Source organism: Typopeltis vanoorti, chromosome 15 (assembly GCF_054136105.1).
Source record: "Typopeltis vanoorti isolate ZY-2024b chromosome 15, IOZ_Tvanoo_1.0, whole genome shotgun sequence".
In the NCBI taxonomy this organism is placed as follows: Eukaryota; Metazoa; Arthropoda; class Arachnida; order Uropygi; family Thelyphonidae; genus Typopeltis; species Typopeltis vanoorti.
Genome location: NC_143563.1, coordinates 82540523 through 82556288, shown reverse-complemented (window position 1 = coordinate 82556288; position 15766 = coordinate 82540523). Strand labels below are relative to the sequence as shown.

At 34.3% G+C, this 15766-nt stretch overlaps 1 protein-coding gene across 1 annotated transcript in view; it reads right to left on the bottom strand.

Annotated features, from left to right (window-relative positions):
- Positions 1 to 15766, bottom strand: part of rhea (Talin_middle and talin-RS domain-containing protein rhea) — a 709058-nt gene that overhangs the window by 172563 nt on the left and 520729 nt on the right. The window contains exons 40-42 of the mRNA XM_090405775.1: positions 7951 to 8091; positions 3296 to 3477; positions 197 to 329 (exon numbers count right to left, since the gene is read on the bottom strand). Of these exons, the coding sequence (XP_090261901.1) occupies positions 197 to 329; positions 3296 to 3477; positions 7951 to 8091 (456 nt within the window). The remainder of the gene's footprint in view (positions 1 to 196; positions 330 to 3295; positions 3478 to 7950; positions 8092 to 15766) is intronic.

The following is a 15766-nucleotide window of genomic DNA, read 5'->3' as shown; positions in this document are numbered from 1 at the left end:
GGAGCTAAATCAATTGTATGTATGTTTTAATGCTGATGGTAATTTTATGTGACTAGTCATTACAGGTCTTACAATCACACTCACGTAGATTTCAAATGAGCTACCCCTACATAACATGAACAACGATGAAATAGTAAACATTTGTCTTTAAAAAACAAGTAATTTTTCTTCAATATATAAAAAAATATATATATACCTTGAGACTAAACTCTGTACGGGGAGTTAGTTTCTGACTAATAATGGATGATGATGCATGATCAACTTCATGTATACAGGTACTCAGCTTCTCAATTGCAGCATCACATTCTTTCTGACCTGGAGCCTTATCTCTACAAATATTATGCATGTAAAATTATGTAAATGGAGACTGTATATTATAAAATATTAGAAATAGTATACTTAAACTACAAAATAGTACTGACTTTTTATTTCTTAAGAACAGAGATTATGAAAATTAAAATTACTCTAAAGATTTTTTTTTTTCATACCATTTATTCCAATTGCTAGGGGATACTTACCTGAAACCACATGTCATGGAGAGGACTTGGGGTTTGGGAGTGCTGGAATTGGCAACAGCATCAAATGATGCATCCATAACCAAGGTAGACACTGCCTCCAATTGGGGAGAGGGACCATGCAGTCTTGCTATGGGAGATTGCTAAACATCTAGAATTCTCTGTCTAGAAAGGGTTTACAATGAACTAATAAAGCTAGTAATTACGAAAGGCTTAGGAAGCATTTTGGAGCAGTGTCACAGGTTGAGAAGCTACAAGGAAAGAATGATAGTAATGCATGGGAAGTGGTCAGGGATTGTTTGATTGAAGCAGTATCAAGATGCAAACCCACGGGTCAGAAGAAGAAGCCATGTAGTGATTAAGTAAATGAATAAAGATATAAAGCAAGAGCTTAAATAAATAGAAAAAAACATTGTGGAGGGAATATAAACAAAAAAGATGATCAGTATGCTAACGAGCAATGCTGATTATGGGCCAATGCGAATGCAACAATGAGCAAGGCAACACAGGCCAACATACCATCCATTTCCACTGCTGCGCAGGCAAGAAGGATAACTAGTATGGTAAGGAAGGCTAAATCAGATTTTGAGAGAAAATTAACCAAACAGACTAAAGAAAATCCAAAATAGTTTTTTCCTATATAGTAAGTAAGAAGAGAAAGAATGATAACTTTACACAGTGCTGATTCCAGGAAAGTTACAAAAGTAAAAGAAATATTTAAGTTGTTGAGTGTTACATTGCAAAGGTGTATCACCTAGATGTCTGTGCGGTTAGCCTAGTGGCTTTGTGCTTCACAACCATATGCCTGGCCTGGGGAAGGAGTGTCCTAGGTTCAATTCCCGTCGGCGACAAGAGAAGCTTAAGGATCTTCCTCAGCCATAGCCAAGTTAGCCAGTCTTGGGTGTCGACAACAGGGTTTTTCTCCCCAGTTTAGCTGAGGTTTTTCATCCTACAAACAGGCCCCGTGAACACACATACAGTCAAGGAATACCCCTAGATCCCACCAGCCATAGGTCTGAATTATCAGCTATGCTGGTCCCAAGCCCAGATGAAAAAATGGGGGGGGGGGGGGAATTGAGGTGGTGCCATACCTCCCCGTAATAGGGGCTCACGGCTGTTGAATCACCATACAAAATAAAATTAAAAAATCATCTAGATGGAGATTTTGCAAATGCTGATGTGGCAGGGACTGATGTCAGAATTAAGGTAGATGAACAGGAGGTGCTCAGCATATAGAAAAATATCAACATGAATACAGCAATGGAAATGGATGGCATGTTGGCTCGTGTGCTAACTGACTATACAAGAAAACCAACTGTACAGAATTGGCAGAGATAGTGCATCTGACAAAGTTGTTCAATCTAAATCTAAGCTCTGGCAGGGTTCCAAGAGAGTAAGATAATTCTATTAAATAAAGGTGGCTAGTTCCAAAATGAAGCAACAAATCACAAACCACACCTCAGGAATGGTGAGTATTAAAGTATTGGAAAAGTTGATTAATGGCAACATTCAGCAGTGCATGGATAGGCATATTTCTATGGTGAGAAGAATAGCTCTGTAAAAGGAAGGTCCTATATCAGTAATTTACCCACATTTTATAACAAAGTGATATTTGAATTAGATAAGGGATACATCAAATTACTGCTAGACTCTGAGAGAATACTGGATGAAAAACTACAGAAGTTGGAGCAAATGGGAATACATATGAAGTTGGTAGCATGGATAGGAGGATTGCTGACAGACACCACAGTATATGGTGGAGCAGAATCTAGAAGAATGAGGGTGACTAGTGGAATACCTTGATATTCTGTACTAGGGCCACTACTCTTTAATTTGTATATTAATGATATATGGAAAGATTTAAGGTCAGATATTCAGCTGTTTGCTGATGATGCAAAACTGGGGGATAGCAATAGTTAATAAGAGTAATATAGATATCCTACAGGATAACATAACTAAATTGACATAGTGGGTGAAGGGTAATAATTATCAATGTTGCAAAATGTTCGTTATGCATTTCCAGTTGAAAAGGTTATATACTGTGTATGTAATCCTTTCAACTGGATTAGTCAAGTTGGTGGTACTGAATTGTGGGAAATTGATGAAGCTAGGGATTGGGGAAAATGGTGGACAGGAAGTCAAAGTTCAGAGGGCATACTGCAAAAGTTGGTAGGCTCAAAGGATTACTTGGATGTTGAAAATCACAAAATAGGGAAATTGTTATCCCTTTTTAATAGACGATCATTTGGCTCCATCTTAACTGTGCACATATTTGGTCATGTGGGTTTCTTGGGGATCAAAAGGTAGTGGAAAGGATTCCCAGATGAGAGACCCAAATGGTGATAGGCCTGTGTATTGCTTCCTAGGACAGGTTGGAGGTATGTGGATTGCACAGTTTAGTTGGCAGGCAGAAAAGAGGTGAAATTATAGAAACTTATAAATTATTAAAGAGGCTCTATAAGATTGATAAAAAGGAAATTTTTCAATACATGGTGAATAGAGAGAGAGAGAGAGAGAGAAAACTAGAGGTCATTCCTTTAAGTAATGTAAGAGCATGGTTAGTAAGGGTCCATGGAGTAGATTTTTGCTTGGAGAGTGGTGAATGGATTACAGAATTAGTTGGTGGTGGTGCCCTGACAGTGAATGAGTTTAAGGAGAGGTATAATAGGTATTGTTTATATATAGGTTAGTGTGGGTCTCCTGTGATCAGTCTTCTGACTCCAGAGATAACTGTATAATAATCCTATTATGCTGACCATGAAGTAAAAATACAAACTTACTTGATGGATGATACTAGTTTTTTAATAGCATCAGAAACATTTTTGCTATGGTTAGCAAGGGTCTGCCATGTTGGAGGATCTTTAGGATTTACTGCTAATGACTTTGCAGCCTGTATCATGTTGCATGAGCCATCAATTATAGATTTTCCAGCTGAAGTGATGGGTTCTTGTGCAGCTCGAGCCTGAAAGGAACAAAACAATAATTAAAAAACAACACATGTAAAATAATATTAAAATAGGCATTAAAAGACCATTTATGTTTAGGATTTTTGTTGTTTACTGTTTAGGATTTCTAGTAACATTTGAGTATTTGCTAAAGACCTCCATTTTGTCTGGAGAAAAGCATATCATTAGATATTTATAATTCTTAAACATTTAAAATTCACAGTCCCCCTTCCTCCCATTTATTCTCTTTGCTACTCGTTTTATTGCTGCTATCTGATCATTATATTTCTATGTTCATTTGCTGATTCTTTATATACAATGTTATTTCCAATTTTGTATTATTTGGGCTCAACTATCAAGGTTCTATACTAAATACAGTGTCATCCTTACCTTCAAAAATATTCAGGCATGTCTGATTAGTACTCTTGTAAACAATAAATTTTAATTAGTATATAAACTATTACTTTTTATGCTCAGGTTGCAATACAATGTAAGTGGCATTACTATAGAGGCCATGCTATTTTCACTTGTCATTTATGTTATTTTCTTCACTTTTCAATATCATTATTAAGTTGTTCACTTCATTATTTATTGTGCTGTCTTAAGCACCCATTAAATCATAAGAGTAAAATGGTTTCTTCATTGTTATTCTGTGCAAAACATCTGCATTAATTATTGTTAAAAACTGAAGGCCTGGATAGCTCAGTGAATTAACAGTAATGCCCATTGGTAGGAAAGACATAAGGTTGAATCATGTTTGAATATGAAGCCACATCCATGTGAGCCACCCACACGTAAATGTAGCATGATTTGCCTTTTGGAAACTCATTTTCTTCCTTTGAAACAGGCAAACTGACAGAAAACAAATTTGTATTATTATTATTATTATTTTTATTCATGTGGGTCCCCCCCCCCTTGAGCCCCCTGGTGAGGGATTAAGTATATATTTTATGACTGTAGATCCATGTGTGTTCACGGGTAATTTTCCTGTTCTGAGGGATGAAAAACCCGAGTTTCTGGGTGAAAAAATTCTCTACCTCCATATGGGAACAGCTAACTCACCTTTAGTTGAAAGAAACCAGATAAAAGTTCCTCATGTCATGGATGGGAATTAAATCCAGGTCTTTCTTACCAAAGGACTTCCTCTATACTGACTGAGCTAAGGAGGCTCAGAAAACAAATTCGGATGACAACTGACAACTAAAGTTCCTATAACAACATTTAATTAAGTGAGACCAAGTTACTTGGTAATGGAAGGTTACTGGGCCTAATTTATTAAGGAGAAGAAGATGAGATTATTAATATATCTTTTTGTTACTGAATTGTGTTCTGCTTTTAACAGATAAGAAATTATTCATTTATTACAAATATTTTTTATAAGGATTACAGTTTATACTCAAAGTGGTACATATAGATTGAAATTTTCAATTGCTAATGAAGACCAATGTCTTCTCGAGTATTAGGAAGGCACAGTTAACCAAAGATTAAATCCTTTAATCGTTACAGTGGACGATTAAAGATTTCATGAGTTATGAATACTGCTCTGGAATGTAACAAAACTCTTTTCCATGCTACTTCAGACCTCCAATAAGCAGTGATGCTGGACAATAAATTCATCTACCTTAAGACTTTCATCATTATCATTGATTTCCTGATATATACCCCAGGGGTGTAACAGCGACATGATGAAGTTTGTATTATTACTGATGTTCTATCAACAGCTTACTTCCAAATTAGTCTATCACTTATCAGCACCCTGATATTGTCATATCTTATATTTCTGTCTTAAGGACACTTCTGACTGCATCCATCTACTTGAATCTTGGCCATCCTCTAGGTTTTTTTCCTGCCATCTTGGCATCAAACACCTGTTTTGCTAACATTTCCTATTCTGTTTAAGTGACCATACCACTTTAGATTAGCTCTGCTCACACATTCTTGAATGCTAACAATGTGAGGTTCCCTCCTAATACCCAATGATGCCATCTGTTGACTCCCCAAATCTTGCTCATAACTCATATCTGTGATCTCTAATCTTTGAGTGCTTTATTTCTAACCCAGCTCTCAGATCAGTAACTTAAAAAATGTTTTTAAACTATGTCTTGTATACTGCTAGTTTAGTCTTTTGGCTAATTTCACTCTTACTCCATATAATTTTATTCAACTGACCCTATACTCTACCAGTTTTGCTTATTCTATTGTCCAATTTCACATTTAATTTGTCATCTCCTCTAAAAATTATATCAAAATAGCTGATATGTTTTACTTGTTCTCCACTGAGAATGCAGTTGAAGTTTTCTATTTTCATAGTTTTGGTCTTTTTATACTGATTTTCATGCAAACTTGTTATAGCTGTTGTTGAATTTCATTAACGAATCGTGGAGACTTGCTCAATCTATTTAGGAATACGTCACCTGCATAAAACAAAGAGCTAAGTTTAATATCCCAATTCTGATATAAGATGAAACAGCACTTCCTTTAATAATGTGATTCATATAGATGATGAATTAGAGTGAAGATAACATGCATGTGCACCCATATTGTACAAGAGATTTCACATCAATCTATCTTTTCGTACTTCAATTCTACTAACTTAAATATAGACTATGTATTGTTCTGTATATGTTCCATTTACCCCAACCCCATATAACTGTAGTATTCTCAAAAGTTTTTCCTCTTGAACACTTCTGTATGCTAGATTGTGTATCTAGCCCTCTTGTGCTAAATCTATAATGTAACAAAACTAAAATACAGATCCTTGTTATGTTCTCATAATTTCTCAGTTATTTGTTGTAAAGTGAAAATCTTATCTTGACAACCACTTCTTGGCCTTAACCCAGCTTATTATTTTTCAAGTTTCTCTTCCACAAATTTTCTTAGCCTTTTCTTTAAGCATGCTTGCATAAATTTTACCTGGTACATTTAGGAGGAAAATTCTTCTGAAATTTACACTTTCAGTTTTATTTCCTTTTTTCTTTTTTGTAGATGGGAACTTTAAGAGTTATACTCCAGTCATTTGGGAAATTTTACAGAGCCTACACTGCATAATTTTTGTACCTAAATATATGTGTAATCAGGAGAACATATCAATAACACTTGAGGTAAAGAAGGCCACCAAAAATCTGAAATGTGGAAAGGCAGCTGAAGGTGATGTCTTGGCCTTTTCTACCTGAAGTTTTTCTTTTTTCTACCTTAAGTGCTAATTTCATTTAGCAATCTTTCAAAGTAATTACTCCACACATCAAGAATATCTTCATTTTCAGTTATGATGGCTAATTCTTTCCATAGTATTCTATCCTCTATTTTGAAGCTTCTTCAATAGCTGCCAGAATATTTTGCCACCTTCATGATATTTATCTTCCATATTCTTACCAAAGTCTTCTGGTGACATTAGCTATTTTTATTCCTCTTCTTCTTCTTATTATTATTACATGACACCTACAGGGAGTTCAATGACTCATCGAGGGAGGGCACCTACCCTACAACTCTGTCTCCACCACTCAATCCACCAACTACAACAACTGTAACCACACCAATAGTATCTTTACAGACAGTCACAAACATCCGTGCTCACGGCAGGATTCAAACCCACAGCCTTTTGGCTGGAGAGCAGATACACTAACCACTCGGCCAGCCATGCTAGCCGAGTGGTTAGCATATATAGTTTACTTCTCTCAGAGCACTTTCCAATTTACTACTAAGAACTTTCAATATGTTTCTTTTTTTCCACAACTGCCTCTTTAACTTCTTATTTCTACAATGGAATTCTGATTTTGCTATCCTTGCAAACAACTTCCCCATATGTCTCTCCAGCTGAATCAATCAATGTTTTAGTCAGAGTTTGCCAGTGAAACTCCAAAGTTTGGTTCTGGTGCACAAAACTTTTCATCTTTTATTGAATAATATTTGTATACAATGTACAGTTCACTTCTAAAGGCTGCTCAAGTTTAATCTTTTACAAACTTTCTTACATATTTTTCTTCCTAATATATTTATTTTTATCCTGCTTAAAACGTTAGATAGAACAACTTGAAAAATACGTTTTTGTGTCAATTATGTATTGCATTTTTTGCCTGTAATTCTCAGTTTTTGTAACTTCAATTTTTATTACTGTGTTCTACCTTTAGTGGATACCTGAAGAAGGCTGTAAAAGGCTGAAACTAGTTGTATCATTTTCATTAAAACTTCATATTTTATCTCAGTTTAAGGCATTAAATATTTATTCTTTAATATATATATATATATATATATATGCGATGTGCTAATCAATAAAGATCCCAATACCCTCAAATACCCACAACATGAACTAGTTAATTATGCTTATAATACTAGTTAATTATGCTTATAATACTCTAATGCATTTTTTTTTTTTTCATGTCATGCTATTTTATATTTATTAATTTTTTTTTTTCACAACAGTTTTGATAACTAAGGTTCTACAATAAAGACTATTAAATGTTTTTAAGGAAGTCATTTCATTTCATTTTTACCTTGGGACTTATTTTAGCTGGAACACTAGCAAACTCAGCAGAGCTGGCAAATGTTGTTAGATTTTCAACTGCTTCTATAAGTGGTTTTGTTGCTGCTGTTGTGTTCTGACGATTTTTTTCACTTGGTTCTTGATCCAATGCCTAATAAATTTTATTTAAATAAAGATTCAGAAAATCTAAACAAAAAATACAAAACATTCAAACATATATTTTAGAGAAATGCTTTTTTATAGTGAACCATGCTACTCTACCATATTAACATGTGTCTGACACGTTCTCACTGTATAAATCATGTTACTTCTGCCTAGTTTAACTGTGATTTCAGACTGAAGATGCTTCTGATACTTGGGCAAAAATTTTATTAACTAAAAATTCTAATAAATCTTTCTTGATATTAATATTTTTATTTACCATGTATTTTTCATCTTAGCAACTGCATGAATGATGTCATTACATACAGGTATTACAAACAGCGAAGAGTAGCTCAGTTATTTATAACTGTTACAACAGAGATGAAGTTTTTCTTTCACCCGATACCTATTTAATATATTCTGCAGAAAAATGATTACAAATGTTTTACTTCCAGCCATGTAAATATGTAAGTATACAATACTTTGCTGATTCTTCTGCTTGTTGTTACTAAATGGGATTTTCCCATTGGTGACTGACTGTGAGGTGTAGTTAGGCTTAACAGCCGTTTAGTTTTCTATTGACAGCCAAACCGCATTCACTGCTGCTTCATTCTCTTTACAATGGAATTTTGTTTTACAAAATAGCTTAGAATTTTATCAACATAACAATTTTTATATGAAATTTTTTCTGATTCTATTGAAATAATTCAATTAATAATAAAATTTGCCCATAGAAAAATTATTTAAAGGTGTTTAAACAAATGCAGACATCCTTACAGTATCAATTAAAAAGAGAAACAAATTGAATGTGAAGAATTAGAGAAATTTTCCTATTAACTGTGTCAGGTAAAATTAATGAAATGCACACTTGAAAAGAGGCTAAAAATTGTGGAAGAGAAATTTGAGGAAGAACAATCTTGGTTCAAGCAAACAGTGTTGTCAAGATCAGATTTTTACTTTAAGCCAAAAAGATGAGAAAACATAGGAATATAACAAGAATCTATATACTTTAATTTTGTGGATTTGGAATACGCATATCAATGCTGAAAAGAGAAAAGATTTTCAAAATAATACAATTACATAGCGTAAATAGAACATTAAAAAGTGCTATAATGTTCCACTTATCCCATATATAGCTCTGTATAATGTTCCATTATACACAGTAAAAGTGTACAAGGTACACACAGTACAAAGTAAAGGAAGATGGCTTGAGGTAAAATCATGTGTAAGACAATGATGCACATTATTGCTACTCTCTATTAGATCACAGATATAAGAATTAAGAAAATAATCAGGAGAGTAAACCGATGGCATCATTGTCTGAATTATATGAAAGATGAGAACATTAAGAAGTAAACTGACATTATTAGCATTCAAGAATCTGTAAACAGAGCTAATTGAAGATGATATAGTCACTAAAGCAGAATTGGAAAAGAAAGTACCAAAGCAGTTGTTTGATGCCAGAATGGCGGGAAGAGAATCAGAGGACGACCGTGATCTACGTGGACTGTTGCAGTCAGAAACACCCTCAAACACAGAAATATAAGTTCTGACAATATTGGAGTCTTGCAAGTGACAAATTAATTTGGCGAAATTTGCTGATAGGAGATTAGTAATATTGTAACCTTTATCACATAGCACCATCATGGTATCTTGTACACTTCTTGAGAGTAATTATCAGGAATTTGATAATGATGACCACCATGGAAAGAGAAGCTCTTAGAGATGAAGATCAAGTATCGGATAATGACCTGTCATCTTAGCATGAGGAGTGTAAGGTAAAGGCCAGAAATGTGACATGTATAAAGGAAGAGAAAGCAGCACAAAATAAAATTGTTCAGAAAAGGATATGGAGAGAAATTCTTTGTGATGCAAAAGAGAATAATAATAATCATGAAAAAATGTCGTTGGCTGAAATTATTTAACACACACTTTTTCTTTTCAAGATATTTCAAATAATGACCTTGATTTTGTGCAAAGCCCAATGAGGAGAGAAGGATACTAAAGGAACTGTAAATTAACAAAGTACACATGTATAAAGGTTTAAGTAAATTCTATGCAATGACACTGTTATGTTTTTGATATCTATAAAAAAAAAGTAGGAATCTGCACTTGTAAAGATATGCCTTAGATGAAGTTTGTTAATACTAGACATGCTTTGTTTTTTAGTAATGTTATAGTTCATGCTTATCTTCATAAAAAAAAGCCAGAAGTGGTGAAATGAGTTTGTTTCATTATCAGTATATATATCAGGAGAGAAGATAATATATAAGAGAAGACAATATTTAAGAGAAGAGAATATATACACAGTAGAATCTCTCTCTTAACTGGCAACAACGGGACTTTGCTGATTCCGGACATGAGATTTTGCCAGATAACTGAATATATATTTCGAGAACTTATCTGTTCATGTTTTGTGATGCCATCTGTAGAAATTGCAGCATGCGAAGTTCGCTGGTCATGTTTTTGATCTGCTGGCAATAATTAAATAAATAACATCAAAATTTGTGCAGTTTTTTAAAATTTAAAATCCAGAAATGCAAGCTTCCTTTGATCTTTTCAGGGCACACCACTTGTATAACATATGATCTAATCCTTCACACCAGGATTGGTGTACAATTTTCAGATTTTCTGCAGCTTTTGTTTGCATTGTGAATCCCTGGAGTTGACCACCTTGTTTGTATGATTATTCTTTATAATCATACAAAGTTGAACTTCCAACTTTATATTTCTCTATTAATTTCGTTCTGCTGACACCTCTCTCCATTTTCTCCAGCAATTCGAGTTTTAACTTGAGAGTGAGAGCATTTCTCTTATGTTTCGCAGGAGTAGCCACAGTGACACCATGTAGGCTATATGTACATATATGAATGCAATTAGTTAGCGTGAGTTCTGGCTGTGCAATATACAAAACAACCCAAGTGATCTCTATTAGCCAATGAGCTGCTGGGAGTATTGTGTGAAGCATATGTTCAGAAGTCATGTGCCCCACGTGACTCGGCTGTATATAATATGGTGTTTCCAGAATGCAAGCCCATTGCATATTTTTCTTATCTCATAGGCTTAAATTTCAGGTTTAAATTAGATCTTCGAAAGTGCCACTGTTTTGGTATTGCCGGTTATGAGAGATTTTACTGTGTATGATCAAAATAAACCCAGTTATTTTATAATATTAAAGCTTTTAAAACTTGTTTTGCTGTTCTTCAAAATGGAAGTAATTTAATTTTTAGTCCAGAAAATTTAAAACAAATATTCTCAATTATTTTGACTTGTGCAATATTGATAAATTACAGATAAACTACAAATATTGTGCAATATTGAAACTACAGATTAAGTAGCAGCAAGTTTATTACAGGTTTTGAACAAATCATCTACTGTCATACTATTGTGTTTCTCAAATTTTGTGGCATCAACCACCTGGTATTGTGAGTTAGTTCTGAACACTTAAACTCGACAGATATACTACTTCAGGCATAATGAAATCCTGCAGTTTCCTCAGATTTGTTGGTAGTGAGACCATGTCATTCCACAAGATTAGAAAGTCATATAATGGAAATGAAATCCAGTGACTGATGGAGGATAGGACATCCAGATAAACTACTATTATGTTCTGGAACCATTTCTGGATGAAAAATGTCCTGTGATATGATGTATATTATTTAAATTAAGGGGATATTAAATCCCACATTGTTTTAAAACTGAATAAGAAACTCAAAGATTGGAATCAGAGAGTTTCATGCCAGATATAGTATAGCAAACTATAAAAGTATTGGCGACTACTAGCGTAAGCTAATGCACGTAGTCCTAGTACATAGTACAAACTCGGGCAGCTCGTAGCAAAGTTCTGATCGCTATACTTGGTATTTTCCATAATGTAAAATGCATTTCCTAGGAAATGTATGCTGTTATACATTATGGTGGGAAGTCACTACCCAGACCAGTTTCAGCCTTTATTGAGGCTTCATCAGTGAGTAGCTAGACCAAATTAATACCAAAGGGTATAGCGAAAAGAACTTATATACTCTGCTATACGAGTTGTCAAAAAGGTGCACCCATTAAGTTACTTAAATATAAAGAGCCAATCGGCTTCATTTTGGCGATATAAACATTATTTAAATTAAGGGGATATTAAATCCCACATTGTTTTAAAACCGAATAAGAAACTCAAAGATTGGAATCAGAGAGTTTCATGCTGTATATATGATATATGATGTATATTACCTACTGGAATTGTTCATGATGTGCTGGGTAAATGCTACATGAATGGGTAAATCTAGTTGGCAATAACAGTAAAGTAGTCTGCACACCATTCAGCTCTTTCTAATGATACCAAAGGGCCTAAAGTGTTAGAAAAATAAGTCCATGATCACTTTGCAATCCATAAAGAATACATCACTTGTGTTAGACTTTTTCCATAATAGGTTCATGGAAAAAAATCGACCTTTTCCTTTCATCTATACAAAATAATAGAAAATGATATTCATCACATCATTCTCTTAGCCATGTCTACTTACCCACAGCTATCTTTTTTTTTTTTTTTTTTTGTACAGACACAGTAACCTACATGCAGCTACTATTGTTGTAGGGTATTCAGAAGTGCCCAATACAAACAGCACTGATACACTCCTTCAGAGTCACTAGATGTACTATGCAGTCAACCTGTAATAGGTATTGGAGTTTATGATTTCAAATGCATCTGACATGCATCAGTTGTTTCTAGCCGTAAATTCAATGGCTGAAAAACAGTTGATTTTAGCAAAATAACAGTTTCTGAGATAATCTTACTAACCTATATGGCTCCCTTTTTGAATCATTCATTTCATATGATCCTTTCTCAAAGTCACTTAGGTTAGGACCATTGCACCATGGCTAGTTGGATGGTTAAATATGAAATTTGATATTTAGGATCTTTATTGAACTTCATGACTTCAGCTGCATCTCACATTAATCAGCTGTTTTAATATGAGGCACATCCAGAAAGTAAGGTCTGTTCAGAATTTACTGCCAAACTAACCTAACCTTACTGTCACTCATTACCATTAAGGCCTGTAAACATTACACAGTCATTGGTGAATTTCTGTAGCACTATTGTTCTCTGCCAATAAAAACCATATCACACCACGAACTAACGAGTCACTCTTTGCTACAACCCATCTCCCATATCTTATTTGGTGGTAAATTGTGAACAGACCTTACTTTCTGGATGTGCCTCATCTGTTGATTAAGATCAGCTATATTAATATATGAGTAATCATATATTAACAAAAGTTATTGGAAGATTCTTTGCTATTATTTTTTGTAGAATTTTAACTTGCAGACTTTTATAATTTCTGCTGTTTGTCATGATGTTTGTGAAGAGCTAAAAATAATGTCAAGATCATGACTCCTATACATCATTCCTCTGAGTATGGCAAAGTATAATAGCCAAAGCATTACAAGCTATATGGTTAAGAGGTTTTCAGCTGCTTTAGAATCAAGTTCAATCTCATGTTCCACTCAGCAGTATGGCAGCAGTAATTTCTTTAATGCTGAATCCTTGAGTGGAGGAGATATTTGTCTTTGCATGATTCTGTTGAAGAATATCACTCACAATTCACATAAGGAGGGAGAGAGAGAGAGGAAAGTAGAAAGAAGCAGAGAATAAACATGACACCAGTCACCTCAGGCTTCCAATAAGATCCTGTTGTTTCATATATCGTAAAACTGGTGAAAGATAAAAAAACAACTTTTAATAACAACAAATTTTAAATGGGAAGCAAGTGATTATGTTTTATATCAATGATACAGTGGGACTAGATGACTGTTATATATTAAAAGGAGCATATCTCATTAAAACATTTAAGTGGATCTTTAATGACAACTTTCCAACTGGGTATATACAGGGTGTTCGGGATAAATTTGACATATTTATAATTAATTATATTTTTCCGTAAGTTACATGTATTAACACACACTTCTCTTCATTTAAAAGTTTGGACCCTTCTTCATTCATATACAAGATGTCAGAAAGGATGGATAGCTGGAACCCACCTGAATCATGGAAGAGAATAACTTGTATCATGATGATTCGTGCCCGCCATCAAAATAAGGATATTGCGACTGCTGCCCAATGCTCCCTGAATACAGTAAAAACAATCAGGCATGAACTAGAGACTTGCAATGGTGACTACGAGGATGTAGCAAGAAGAAAGATCCCTAGCAGACGATCTGATTGCGTTCGTACAGCAGAATTCCTCGCAAATCTGCAGGAACAGGTGTTGAAGAACCCTGGCATTGAAATTCAGGCTTTGTTCGTGGAGTTGCTAACTGTAGTCAAGCCCTGGATAACAAGGGTAGCCAATGGTAGGCCGTATGTATGGCAGCAGGATTCGGCCCCTTGCCACACCTCTGGGAAAAGTCAAAAATGGTTGTCTGAAAATTTCTACGACTTCACCAGTCCAAATGTTTGGCCTCCAAACTCCCCAGACCTTAACCCCATGGATTATTTTGTATGGGGTGCAGTTGAAAAAGACACCAATCGCACTTCCAGTAATACAAAAGCCCAGTTAATGGATAAAATTAAAACAGTTTTTGCGGCCCTTCCCAGGGAGACTGTAGCATCAGCTTGTTCGAGGTTCCGAAGCAGAATTGAAGCTGTGATCGATGCTAATGGTGGTTATTTTGAGTAAATCTTGTTGATAGTATTGTAATTAACTCTGCCTGTAATGTTTTTTTGTCAATTCATTAAATTTAATAGATACAAAGAAGATTTTCTTTTTCCTTACGAAACTGTCAAATTTATCCCGAACACCCTGTATCTTCCAAGTGGCTGAAGAAAGGCAAAATAGCATTGCCACAGAAGAAAAATGCCAAATCAGAAATTTCAAACTATAAGTGGTCCATATTTTTGGAACACCATTTCAAATTTGATGAAGTTGTTTATGAACAGGATACCAAATCAAGATAATATTTTTTTAAAAATCTCCATATATTTTTGTTTAAGGAGAGGTCATGTTCTAGCTTTTTTTTTTTAATCATTATTCATTATAATTTTCTGGATATGTATCCACAAGGGATACACTATCAATAATTTACTTCCATATTAAGCCATATTTGTTATCCTGTTGAAGTGACCATACTAACTCTGTTAGATCTGCTCAAACATTCTTGAAAACTAATGATGTCAAATTCTTTTTTGATATCTTCATATTTAATATAATTCTGCTATATCCCATCTGTGAAATCCCTTCACTTTTCTCAGAATTCTTGTAGTTTCTAGTCGTTGATTAACTGTTTCATTTCTAACTCAACTTGTAGATTCATAAGTCAAAATCGGTTTGAATTTAGTCTTGTATATTGCTAGTTTATCGCTTTTGGCTAATTTCTAGCTAGATAAATTTATATAGAATAAGATAGAAATTAGCCAAAAGCGATAAACTAGCAATATACAAGACTAAATTCAAACCGATTTTGACTTATGAATCTACAAGTTGAGTTAGAAATGAAACAGTGAGTTAGAAATGAAACTTCCTGCCACATTAGCTTTGTTTATTCTATTACCATTTCTAAATTTAATTTGCCATCAACACTAAAAATTGTCTTAAAACAGATTTTCTGAAACTAAGGTTTCAAGTCATTCCTGATGTCAGATAATAGAAAAATAGCAAAGCTTAGTTAGTAGGTTGCGGAACTATCCTCATACCTCT